At 36.6% G+C, this 14261-nt stretch overlaps 1 protein-coding gene across 8 annotated transcripts in view; it reads right to left on the bottom strand.

The window, feature by feature from the left end:
• Positions 1-14261, bottom strand: part of RhoGAP100F (Rho GTPase activating protein at 100F) — a 46280-nt gene that overhangs the window by 3196 nt on the left and 28823 nt on the right. For 5 of the 8 annotated variants that reach the window (XM_025303028.1, XM_025303027.1, XM_025303025.1 and 2 more), the window contains 7 exons: positions 12623-12841; positions 11909-12297; positions 11450-11582; positions 11267-11386; positions 11035-11195; positions 10330-10522; positions 9909-10171 (listed from right to left, as the gene is read on the bottom strand). In XM_025303028.1, coding sequence (XP_025158813.1) covers positions 9909-10171; positions 10330-10522; positions 11035-11195; positions 11267-11386; positions 11450-11582; positions 11909-12297; positions 12623-12841 — 1478 coding nt within the window. Of the gene's footprint in view, positions 1-5062; positions 5127-9908; positions 10176-10329; positions 10523-11034; positions 11196-11266; positions 11387-11449; positions 11583-11908; positions 12298-12622; positions 12842-14261 lie in introns of all 8 variants that reach the window. The other 3 variants (XM_025303031.1, XM_025303030.1, XM_025303032.1) reach the window with 3 other exon arrangements.

Below are 14261 nucleotides of genomic sequence, written 5' to 3' on the forward strand. Positions count from 1 at the left end.
AAACGAATTTGAAGGATAGGATAAATAATAAAGTACTAAAAATTTGAAAAAAAATTTGATTTCACCCATTGACAAGTTCGAGAGAATAATGGACTACTTAAACCTCGTTTTTACACTACTGGCAGTTTTTATAAAGCAGTTATGTAAGTCAACAATAAAGATAACATCCTACTTATTTATCGGCTATTTGAAAAAGAAATCTCTTTTTATTTGAGAGAAATTAAGAAAAAATAATTTTATATTATATAAAATAAAATTTTTAATTATTCAGTTTATAAAAAGGTCAACTTCAATAACTTTAACCTTAACATATATTATTGAGATCATCCCTGGTAACCTATTATAAATTTTAACCATTCCTCTTCTCAATATAAATACTACGAATATATTGATAAACTTTTCGAAATGATGGCCTCGTCGTATCCTATTAAAGATTATCAAATAGCGCGTAATAAATAAGGTAAAATTATTATTGTATAATTGCACTTTGTAAAAGTTTTTTATGAGCGATGTTATAAAGAACCTTCAGTTTTTTTATAAAAAATTTTACATAGAATATATAAAAACAATATACGTACCATATCTCCCCCCTCGCAAATATCCCGCAACAACTCCCAAACTAAATTAACTTAATCTGACCTTTATCGTTCACAGTGACATAGGTTGAGTTAAGTTAGCTTAGTTCGAACAGAAGAGCGAAAAAAGAGGCAGAGCTACTCAGTTTTTCATAAATCTACACCATCTATTTTTTAATATACTAGAACACTACAAGCGCGCGCTACGTGCGCGCCATTTTAGCATATTCATAGTAAAGTTAAAAATACATATTATAAATAAAAAATAAAACTTGGAGTATAATATAAGTTCGATAATATCCGACTCCAACATATGATGTATTAGGAGCATACATTTTCAAATTCCATAACACATATTTCCTGCATAGTAACACGTCACCGTCTAACCAAATTCCGTTCTAACCAATGAAAATTTCAACATTTAGAATTTCTATTCAAGACCATCTTAAGCTCTCTCTCCTTCTCTCTCTCCCTCTCTCTCTCTCTCTCTCTCTCTCTCTCTCTCTCTCTCTCTCTCTCTCTCTCTCTCTCTCTCTCTCTTCTCTCTCTCTCTCTCTCTCTCTCTCTCTCTCTCTCTCTCTCTCTCTCTCTCTTTCTCTCTCTGTCTCTCTCCCCCCCTCTCCCTCTCCCTCTCCCTCTCCCTCTCCCTCCCTCCCTCTCCCTCCCTCCCTGCCTCTCTCTCCCTCCCTCTCTCTCCCCCTCTCTCTCCCTCCCTCTCTCCCTCCCTCTCTCTATCCCTCCCTCTCTCTCCCCCTCTCTCCCCCCTCTCCCCCTCTCTCCATCCCCCCCTCTCTCCCCCTCTCTCCCCCTCTCCCACCCCTCTCCCCCCTCTCTCCCCCCTCTCCCCCTCTCTCCCTCTCTCTCCCCTCTTCCCCCTCTCTCCCTCTCTCCCCCCTCTCTCCCCTCTCTCCCCTCTCTCCCCCTCTCTCTCCCCTCCCCCCCTCTCTCTCTCTCTCTCTCTCTGATACTCTCTCACACACACACACACTCTCTCTCATATTCTCTGTCTCACACACACTCTCTCACTCCCTCTCTCTGCCTCACTCCCTCACGCTCAAACTCTTTTTCTCTCTCACACTCTCTCTTTCTCTCCCACACTCTCTCTCTTTTTCTCTCTCATTCTCTCTCTCACACAATCTCTCTCCCATACTCTCTCTCACACTCTCTTCCTCTCTCATCCCCTCTCTCTCGTACTCCCTCTCTCTCACTCTCTCTCACCCCCATTCTCTCTCATATTCTCATTCTCTCACACACTTTCCTCTTTCTTACACCCTCTCCCACTCACTATCGAGATGGCGAATCAGCATCGCGGAAAAGAGGCTTCAATACTTCGATATAAAATAAATTCACGCAGCTAACATGCCTTTTTTATAAAGTGGATAATCAATGTAAAAAAACTACATATCCTATTTATGAAATTTCTTTTGTTTATCACATTTTAATAAATAATTATTATTAATTATTTAACAAATAATTGCAGATTAAAGCTTTTTAAAGGTTATTCAGTAAAATATTCTTAACAACATATGTCAAGATCAAAGATATTAGAACTGACACCCCTAAACTAAATAACTACACAATTTTGAATACGCTATATTGTTGAAAAAAAGTTCCGCTGAGACGATATGTTCCTATAAACTTTTCTTCATAATATGACATCAAAAATTAATTTTGGATAATATTGGACATACTTAAAAACACCCTATATATAATGATGGCCCATATATCAATTTTGTCTCTATATAGCCTCTTATATAACCTCGTATAATTAATGCAGATTGATCCGTATAGGAAAAGATGCTGTTGAATAATAAAAGGAAACAGTTTCATCCAATTAAAATGTCAACATCATGGACTGCGACAAACATAAATATTTACTTCAATCGTTTAATTTACAAATGTTCACTTATAATAGCATTCTTTTCAATATGGACATCTATAATTACGTATGATCATATATGGCCACATAAAAACAAAATTTACATGTAATTTTTTCCCGGGATATTACGAACTTTGCGCAAATCTCCAATTAGTCGTGATTCTATAGTGTTGCTTTTTGCTCGTGTTCCTTTCTTATTTTTGAAAGTCAATTTTCTCCAATTTTGCGCGATTTTACGACTCTATATTTCGCACTTTAGCATTCTCCAAGAGAGCAATTCCGCTGAATAATTATCATTGAACCTCCATTGTACACTTGCCTAAGTTATATCCTATATCGCGCGTCAATTATCATAATCATCCTTTTCGTTTTATACAAGAAGTGTATCATATAAAAAGTCAGGATAATTATGCAGCTCGTTGATTTCTTCTTTTGCCGTCGAAAGTTCTCAGGATTACCAAATTATCTACCGTAGAAAAATGTAACTCGTTCTTGATTATTTGTATTTATATTTATATATATATATATATATACATTTTTTTCTTCAAAATACCGTTCAGTTTATCTTATTGGCAGAATCTGATACATACAGTACCGGTCAAAAGTTTGGACGCACTGGTATAAAACGGCTATAATCCATAAAAAAGACAAAAATATATAATGTACAGAAAATTTATTGCACCTAGAGATTACATTTGAACATAATTTAAACTTTTCTCTAAGAAAAACATATAACAAAAATAAATATTTTGTGGTAAACTAATTTTTATGTTTTAGCACAGTCATAGCTTATTTTCATTAATATAGTATATCCTCCTCGTACTTCTATCACAGCAGCACAAATTTTTGGCATTCTTTTTATTAGTTTAAGTAGTGTTTCTGTTGGAATAGTCTCCCAAGCACTTTTTAAAGCCTCAAAGAGTGTTGTTTCATTCTTTAGTCGGAACATTCGAATGCGCCTCATCTAACTCATCCCACAAAAGTTCTGTTGGATTTAGGTCTGGCGATGAAGGAGGCCAGACCATTTTGTTAGTATTTTGAGCTTTTCTTGGTAACCTCTGGTTTACGAGGTATCCTCGACACAATTTTAACGTATGCTTAGGATCATTGTCCTGTTGAAACACAATGCCCTTACTTACAAGGTGCTTTCCAGAAACCACAGCATGGTGCATTAATATCTTGTGATAGCTCTCGATTTTAACTAGATCACTTATAGTATCACCTGCGAAGCATCCCTAAACCATAACAGATCCGCCTCCATGATTAACTGTGGGCTGAATGCACTGTGGGAGCATTTTCTTAGTGGGGCGTTTTCTTACAAACACACGACGCTTACATCCAAAGAGCTCAAACTTGCTCTCGTCCGACCAAAGAACGTTCTTCCAGTCATCTTCTGTCCAATTACGATGTTCCTTTGCCTAGTTCAGCCTTTTTACTTTATTTACTATCCGGAGAAAAGGCTTCCTGATCGCCACACAGCCTGAGAGTCATATCTGTCTCAGGCGGCGTTGAACAGTTGTCACCGAAACTATGTTGTCGCGTGATGTATTGAGCTCCGCTCTTATATCTGGGGCTGTCAACGTACGAAGGCGTTTACTTGTTATTGCTATAAACTTATTTTCTCGCTCAGAAGTCACTTTTGGCCTGCCTGATTGTTGTCTGTTAGTGTTTACATCTGTTTCGGAAAACCTTTTAATCGCCGTGCGGACTCCCTTCTCACTAATTTGAACAATTGTAGCAATTTGGTAATTGAAGTAGCCCTACTTATACAAAATGATGACTTGTGCTCTTTTTTTACAACTGATTTGGGTCCTCGGAGCCATTCTAGATATCAGAATTCGTACATCAAATTATATTGAAAGTTAGTTATATTTTCATGTCGGATTTTTGTAAAATATTTCTCTCAGCCTTACCTTTTTCTGTGTTATATCTAGTGTTTATATTGTTACAAAAGATATAATCGAGAACCAATATGTTGTTTTGTAACTTTCGCGCAATTCTCCGACCTAATGCCTGTGTATGTACTGAACGGCCAGTATCTTGCGATAAATTCTTGATACCTTACGACTTGATGTTTACGAATGTAAACAGAGGGCAATGGTGCGAACCAGTGCTTTCTATATTTATATTACTTAGCCCGCTATTTTTAAACATTATATTTTAGACATCGTTAAGCATATAACTATCATTCCCATTACGTCAAACTCGTTTTTATTGAACGAATAGGGAAAATCGCGCGGTGCGTCCAAACTTTTGACTGATACTGTACATATATGTTCAGATTGAAGGAAGATTCTTTAATCTCGTTCCGTATTCATTATTATTTCAAGCTCGCGGTAATTCCGCGAATACCAAAGAGTCGTAGAAGTGAATGCTACTGTGAGCATAGAGCAAAAGTATGTGCTATATCGAAGTAGAGAAAATATTTACAGTACTCGGAGTGTTGGCAACACTTAGATTATACAGAAAACGTGATGAATATGAAGGTATAGAGAATGAGAGTTACATGAACGATATCGTTTCCTCGATATCTGAATAATCGGGCCATGCATGTGACAACGAAAGGCAGATGTGTACACGATAATGAAAACGATAATAACGATAATACCTGTGCAAGAAGCGGCGTCTCTGTGCTGTCAGCGGTTTGGTAGAGCCGGCAATTTGCGCTTGCTCTGAAGAATACGTGCCCAAAAACGAAAAAAGATAAAGAAGACAACGTAAATTGTCATTATAATGAGAATGACGTCGAAACTATACACGCAAAACGGAAATCATACTGTGTCCCAACTGTATATACAGGGTGGACCAGAATTTGCGATACAGCCAGAAAGATGTGTGATTCTACTTCTCAAAATAAATAGAAATGATTTAATAACTTTTTTTCCGACTAAGGGCGCGATTACGATAAACTTTACGTAACGGGACGCGACGGAACATGAAGTGACGTAACGTAAATTTGGCGTTTGAGATTATATTTGATATTACGATCACCGTAACGTGCCGTAATAATGAATTCTGCTATGAGGCATTATCAATTTGTAAATTTAATTTTGGCCGGGTATTTGTATCTTCAACTGTGGAAGAGGAAACAAATACGAGCCATTGGTGTGAGAGATAGTTTTCGAAGAAGAATTCAGTTTGGTGACGGGCATAACCTGGCATAACGTTGATTGGCTGAAAGTGTCACGTAAACAGTCCGACTTGACGGAACGCAACATCTAAACTTAACATTGGCAAGCTTCACGTCGCGTTAAATTCCGATATTTCACGTCACGTTACGTAAAGTCGATCGTAACTAGCCGCATATAAAACAATGTTTTAGGTTTTGTGTCACTTCACGTCCCTTCGCGTCCCGTTACGTTAAGTTCATCGTAATCCCGGCCTAAAGCTCCGTTTCCGAGAAAAATAAGTTTGATTATCTGTCGAGTAGATTATCTGTCAAATTCGACAGATTCGATTTTGTTGCAGGCCGCTGTTGATTTTTTTTTTCAAGCACGATATAATATCTACTATGAAGATTATCACACGTATTATTGTACTACTGACATGGTATACAATCTAAACATCTTGTTGTCGTACAAAATACAGTTTCATTAATAATTTCTTGTGTTTAAGCGATCAGTATGTACTTCCGGAAGAATATTATTTTCTGCACTATCACGAACTCGTCGCCCAGGACCACAATGCTCATGTAGTGATCGAAAAGAACCGTCCTCTCTAAGAATTCAATCTGCCCTTGCAATAACTCATTTGTCTGAGTACCAAAAATTGGGAATTGCCCACGATTATAATTTGCCAGAACATTTCCGTCACATATTACTAATATACGAAATATATCCGTATCTTCTTCGTTGGTATATCGCGCCATATCATTGGTTTAAATGAAACTAGTATTGTATCAGTTTAGGATTAATATATACTATGTTAGATAGCCTAATATAATAATACATATGATAATACTCATGGTACATAACATCGCATCGTACTTACAGGAAATTATAATAGCGACCTATAGTGAAATCAAATTTGTCAAATTTCAGTCAGGTATACTCGGTAAACTTTTAAACTCATTTTTTTCAAAAACGGAGCTTCAATTAAAGAAAGGTTATTGAATCATTTCAATTAATTTTGTGGCGTAGAATCTTTTTTTTTTTAATTGTATCACAAATTCTGGTTCATCCTATATATGTACATAGTAATATACAAGGTGTTTCAGAAAGGGTGAGTTGGCTATATGTAGTTCTAATTTTCTCATCAAGAGAAACCAAAAATTCGTATAACGATAGTTCTTAAAACACTTGGTTAAAAAATTAATGCCAAGTCAAGATTAAAAAAAATTAATTTAATTATTAAATTAAATTTAATTATTAAATCTACTTCACTCTTATCTGTCGTCATCATTTAAAAGCAACTTTTTATTCAGTTGTGATTAATAACGAATAATAACTTTTACAAAGAATAGAAGATAAATGTCGACCGAAATGCAATATTCCAGGAGTGTTTGAACGCACAAAATAATCTATGATGCGAAAAATCCAAAATTATATACTATACACAATAGACATTTTGAGAATTTCCTTCATAATCTTATAGGTTTGATTTTTTTTAATTTCGGAAATCCATTTAATTAAAAAGATATTATTATATGAATTACGTTAAACATCGAAAATAATTCTTTTAATCTTGATATTAACTTTTTATCTAAGCGTTTTAGATACTATTTATACCTCTTTGTTTATCTTGATGAGGGCTGACTATCTGGCGTCTAAAAAGATTTTGTAGAGAGCTTTTAGGAGACAATGAAGGCTCCTTTCGTTTTTTTCTTAATGGAACGAGATATAAATTTTTGTTCAGATATCTCTCGTCAAAATTAATAACATTTACTTGAAATATTTCTCTTTATTCTATATTGTCAGAAACTTATGAAAAAGAAGAAGATATCTTCCTTTTCGAAAAGAAGATATTTTCAAAAGATTTTCGAAAGTTAATTTCGGGGCAATGTTGAAAGATATCAAAATAAACCAATCCGAAACCAAAATAAACGTATTCTGATTTGAAAAATATTTTATTAAATGTTTTAAATAGAGAGAGAAAGAGTCTACAAATTTTTGAACACATATTAATGCGAACATTGTTTTGGATATCTGACATTAATAGAGTAAACGATCTACAAGCATTATGTATTCTTATTTTTATATCTTCCTTCGTTGTAGGAACAATAGCCATCACTTTATGTTTTATGCAACTTCACGAAAAGAAATCTAATGGCATTAGATCTGGTAATCAAAATGACACAAGTCTACAACAAGTCTACTGCGTCCAATTCATTTATTTCCAAATTTTTTTATGTCTAATAAAATAAGTTTCTAACAAAGTATGCTAGAATCAGCAAAGTATGCTACTGTGATGTTGAGATCATATCTAATGTCTAATGGGATATTTTTTGCGTGGAAGAACATTTATTAAATAGTCACCATACATTTAATATGCTGAACAATGTTGAAATGAAAGAACTCGCAGCCAATGAGGATTCTCATTTGTGCAGTATTGAAAGTTATGTCTATTCAATTGGCCAGTGTTCTAAAATATAGTTTCGTCGGAAGAAAGCACCAACAATAAAAGTGAATTGCCTTCAGTAATTATATCAAACTACGTACAAAAAGTACGTACAAAACTACGTACAAAACTACGTACAAAAAGTAATTCGATTTTAAGTTACATCCAAAAAGAAATTGAGGATGTGATACGGATGATATTTAAGCTATTTTAATATTCTTCTAATTGCTGTCAAAATTGCAGCAGTGTTAACATTATTTGTAAAATTTTTTAGCTTGCAACACGCTTCGTTACCAACGAGAACAATTTCTCGAAGACAATTTTCTCAACGACTCAAAAAGTTTTTCATGTGGAAATGCTCAGCGAACATTTTAGCAACTTGTCTATAGTTGCCATTTACCTAACATTAATAATGTATTGACAGTTTCGTTAAAGTTTGCTATTTCAAACGTTTAATTTGTAAAGAAAATTTGATAATACTGAGAACCTATCTACTGTTCTAATCAATATATTATCGCTTTATTAATGAAATTTGAAATTGTTGATATCTTGTAAGAAATAACCTTCTCAATGCTGAACATATTTATAAACAGATTTAAAATAACTTAAAATACGTTTTTAAATATGCATTAAATAATTTCTTTACTATAATAATATAATGTAATAAAAAGAGATATCTCAAGTATATATTATTAATTTTGGTGAGAGTTCTCTTGATAAGAAAATTATACTTCGTTCCATTTAATAAAAAATAAGGAAGCGAGTCTTTTTTACTCCCCACAAAAATCTTTTTACCAGCCAAATAATTAGCCTTTATGTTTTATTTAAAAGAAAATCAAAGTCCACATCTTCATTGGTTCCGGAGGAAACAGCTTGTAACAGGTTATTTGACCCACCCTGTATATATGTTCGGAGAAAATACAGAGAAATGACATCGAGACATGCACGAAGGCATTTCGCATAAATGATATATGTGTGTGGGATATATATGTACACAATGAATTTCTTGTTTGAATTTGTATCGCGAAATATGACTATTTTAATGACAATGACAATGAATGACGATCGTAGAACATTTCGACCGGTGGCAGTTCCCAGAGCCGAAATTCATATTTTTCTTTATTTCGAAAGTAGTTTTATTCATCGATCGTCAGAATTGTCCGAATAACATGCCCTCGAATCCGCCATGTGTCGAGATGCTCGTGAGTTCGTGAGAAATAAAAGTTCTTCGATCGAAACCCCAACACGACTAATCGAAAACATTTGATGTATAAGCAGAACGAACAAATGGTCACTAAATGGCGTAGGTTCGATCTCGCAGAAGCGCGTCGCGAACGAGACCGCCTACGAAGCGAACAGAGAAGGAATAGAAACGGTACTTTGCCTACCATGCTGTTCACAACGTTTCAATATGCATAGGACACGAAAAGAAGCGAGAAAAAGAACTGAGTGTATACGTTTTCAGCACGTCCGGCGGATGCGCCATCTCGATCGATTTCTCTGGTTCCACAACTTTTGCAAGTTATTTCAGATTACGCGGTGTTTTAATCTGTGAAAGCCAGATAAATCGCGACGCGATTAACCGTAAACAGTATAAAATCCGTTACTCACACGGTAATCTTACGAGGAAGTTTACTTTCATGGCATGTTTTACAAACGATAATTTACCGAACACACCTCCTCCCGCACTTCGAGAAGGTACAAGATCAGAACAATTCGAATTTCCTTCACTTAAATTTTCACGATAGACTTGACGCGATGTGACACGTCTGCAAACGTGTGTTCATTGGTACTGAACTTTCTATTGATGGTGAACGTACTGTTTAAGGTTAACGTCCCTTCGCACGACAAGAAACTGAACTTGGATCGTGCGAATAATCCACACGATAGCGACATACCTGTCGAGGCTTGACCGGCGGTGGCGGACGAGTGGAGGGCCCGAGGACTGCGGCTACCGTAATTTGGGGTTGATGATGAAGTGAGGGTGGCTGCTGCCAAGGCAGCCCTGTGCGTCCCAATGTTCCCTGCAGTTGCACCTGCTGCTGCTGCTGCTGCTGTTGCATTTGCTGCTGCATTTGCTGCAGATGCTGCTGACTGCTGCTGCGCTCGACTACTGGCGTAACTCGAGGAAGCGTTGAACCGACTGAAGAAGTCTTCCGAACTGTCTGTGAAATTAGCTACTGATTACTCGGCCCTTACTCAACGTTTCCTTTTTAACGCACTGAGTCGCGACGTACTGATTTGATATCGCGAAAAACGAGTTCTGGAGAAAGAGAAGTAGAAAGAGAAACAAAGAGATATTAAGAACAACTACATTACCTGACTTTACTGGCCATATTTCCAACAGATACTTCAGCACAGCGATTGGTTGCTGAAAATCTAGCGGAGGTCCAGTTTCTTCCGAGTGTAACATCAACACCGGACCGAAACAGACGGCAAGACTCGCCGGTGACATTTTATTGCACTGCGACACTACCATCGCCAGATGATCCAGCAAATAGATTAATGTGCACTAATGGAAATCGATAAAAACTTGTAATTAAAATTTGATACTGATTTGAACTAACAGTTTACACACTGAGAAAAAAATATTAATTGATACCATTAAAATTATAGTCACTCTCAGCGCTAGTTATATCTTTTTGTTCTAACAAGAAAAAGTAGTAATGTCAATATGCATATATAAAATTATATTCCTACTAACACTATAATAACACTTATGCACATTAATAATCACTAATATAAATCACTAAGACCTGGTTGTTCCAACTTCTTGGTATGTTAACTGATAGTTAAATGATATGTCTGTCTTTGTCTAAGTTGAAGGAAAAACAAACCAAGAAGTTGGAACCAAGAAGTTGGAACAACCGGCCATAAATGATTCTCCTGACTATGATTCTTTCACTATATGATTATAATTATAAACACCAATCACTTTGTTCTCGGTGGTATAAAGAAAAGTATGTTACTTATTTTTCCTTCATGTTAGGATATAATTGAAGAGATCAAGATGAATATACGTACCCTGTTAACTTTAGGCAGACAATCTAGTATACTGAACATAAGCTTAGCGTTGCCCTGCGGGTCGTCCGGCAAACAGACGGCCAGTGCGTCGACCATCATTTGGTAGAGGCACTTCGTGAAGAGAGGTTCCGGAAGTTCTCGTAGATAATCCTTCAACACGCCTGAGACAGAGCAGTGCTTGGTTATTTGGACCCTCAAGTAGATAAAACTCGCGTATCTCATAGCACATTACCAGTGATGACATTGATATCCGGCACATTGTCAGGCGAAAGATTCACCGAACGCGCGTTTCTCTCGAAAGCTTCCCTAAGTATCCTCTTCTTAGTCGCCGAACCGCAGAGTCTGTACAAACCTGTTGCACGGAATAACGCACCGTTCTTATCGCTCTCTCGATTTCAAACCGCTCGATACTCACCGATGATATCGAGGCCTCTTCTCTCCACCTCCTCGACGCAACGCCACACGATTATCGGAACGTTCGGCATTCCCATCGCTAGAGCCGTGGAAACTCCACCGGGAACTCCGCCAGTTTTAGTCTCTCGACTTACCTATAAGACCAACAAGTATGATGTCTCTCCAGACCAGGAAATATAAGCAGGAAATTTTAGAACTGAAATACTAGAACGGAAATACTGAGACCAGAAAACTACAAAACAAGAAAATTTTGGTATTTCAAAAGTCCCAAATATTATAAGAATTTCTACAATAACTTTTATTATATATCGCGTATGTTTGAAAATATAATATTATTATTGAGATAAATATTTTGCCTTTGTGAATACTCGGCTCTTAGAGTTTTTAACCAATTTTCATCAAAGAATTTGATATATCATAAAATTAGGAATTGATACAGCACATTATTTTAAAAACTCACCACTGTATCCAGATCAACCCCGAAGAGAGGCGCTACCCTCGTAGCTAAGGATATAACCGGCAGACCTCTTCTACGGAAAGTTTGTTGGGCGTCGGTGTATCGCAGTCTTAAGTAGATTGTGCCACGTGGCTCAACTTTGACGGCTAGCTGATGCACCGGCGACTCCTTCAGCAGAGTTGCCAGATGCACCGATCCTTTGTAACAGAGTTTATGCCTGTACTGTGGGTCCCAAGAATATACGAGCAGATCCAACTGCCGATTGCCTACGAGATCCAGCTCGAAGGTTTCGTCCCAGTCAAACATCAAGTCGCCGGTTCGTACTACCGTCCGCGCTTTGTGCACCCTGTCGCACTCCAGCACACAATACAAGTCTCTCAAGCCACAACTAGCTGCAAATTTTTTTCGTAAATTAGCATATATTTGCATATATGAAATTTTATGGAAGAGCAATATGAATCCCGAGATTGATCAGATTCTAAGTGATGCTCCAAGCAATATCTAAATGATATTACATGATATTGAATGATTACATGATATTGATGATTGAATTACATGATATTAAATGATATTGAAAAAACCTCTCGGAAAATTCAAATTTAACTGGTCAAATTCAATGAGAAATAAAATAAAAGCAGTTTTTAAAACTTGTACGACATTTGCTAATATCAAACGACATTTACAAGTACGATCGGTTCATCGCTTTATCATGCTTACCTAAATTTGGTTGACCCGAAGGAGTGGAAGGTGTAGTGGCAGCCGATGAGGTCGTAGTCGATCGAAGACCGCGTCCCGCTAAAAGATGGACCCACAATAATCCGCTGACCCCACCTGCCAAATCGCCACCACTATTCTCCCCGAGTGAGCTCAAGAGCGAGCTTGTCGAGCTCGGAGTGCCTACAGTTGGCGGTTTCTCTATTTTATACTTGAGGAACTCTGCAAAAAGAAACCAATCTTTCATATTTTTCTCTCCGGTGACTTGGGCAGGAATTCCTTTAGCATCTTCCAAAGCATGATTTCTACCTTTATAATCTAATAAATTATACATTAGATTTAAAAAATACACATTTATATTTATCTATTTAATATATTTGTCATTTGTATTGGGGACTTGAATAAGTTCTCGCTGTTTTTTCGTGAAAATGAATGCTTTATTTAAAAAAATTAGTAAAAAACATGTCATTGAAAGTATTGTCCATCGCTAGCCACTACTTTCTCCCATCTTTCTGGCAGCATACGAATACCATGTCGAAAGAACGACTCATCTTTTGAGGTTATCCACGAATTGACCCATTTTTTGGCATCTTCATAAGAATGGAAGTGCTGCTCAGCCAGGCCATGAGTCATCGATCGGAATAAGTGGTAATCGGAAGGAGTAATGTCCAGTGAATACGGCGAGTGGGGTAGGACTTCCCATTTGAATGTTTTCAAGTAGATTTTGACTGGTTTTGCAACATGTGGCCGAGCGTTGTCATACTGCAAAATTACTTTGTCGTGTCTCTCCTCGTATTGCGGCCGTTTTTCCTTCAATGTTCGACTCAATCGCATCAATTGTAGTCGATAGCGATCTCCCGTGATGGTTTCGTTAGGTTTAAGGAGCTCATAATATACTACACCCAGCTGATCCCACCAAATACAGAGCATGAGAGTAGAGAATCAGAGCAATGGCGATAAACACGATTCACATGTTCGCTTTGGTCAGTTCAGCACCCATTTTCCTTCCTTTTGAATTTTGCTCATTGCATGTAAACAATCAGAAACTGCAACATTTAGTGTATCAGCCAATTCCTTGAGTGTTTGAGATTGATTTTGGCCCAATAATACTTGCAGCTCGACGTCTTCAAACCTTTTTGGTTGACCTGAACGTTCCCTGTCTTTCGCATCAAAATCACCACTTTTGAATCCTCAAAATCAATCAACATGTTGTTCCTAATGGAGCAGAGTCACCATAAATTTCCACTAATATCTGATATGCTTCAGCTGCAGCTTTCTTTATATCAAAGTAATGAAGAAGAACATATCGAAAAAACAACGTATTGCATTCCATTTTGAATTGATTTAAAAACAATATCACTGCTTGCAAAAGTAAACCTTGGTGGACTGAATTCTATTGAAAAACGTCTAACCTTTAATATAGCATAAGTCCCAGCTGTCATAGTTCATATTTACAGCTGGAGCTATCTAAATGCGAACAACGGAAATTAACCAAAATACCTAATATTTTATAAATTCAATATATAGTATCAGATTATATATAAAGTAGTATATCCATCTCCTTTTATAAATAATTTCTTTTCACTTCAATAAACTACAGAAAATTCATTAGTTGTTTCAATCGCCGAAACGGGAATAAGAA

Source organism: Harpegnathos saltator, unplaced genomic scaffold, assembly GCF_003227715.2.
Source record: "Harpegnathos saltator strain DR-91 unplaced genomic scaffold, Hsal_v8.6 scaffold528, whole genome shotgun sequence".
Classification (NCBI taxonomy): domain Eukaryota; kingdom Metazoa; phylum Arthropoda; class Insecta; order Hymenoptera; family Formicidae; genus Harpegnathos; species Harpegnathos saltator.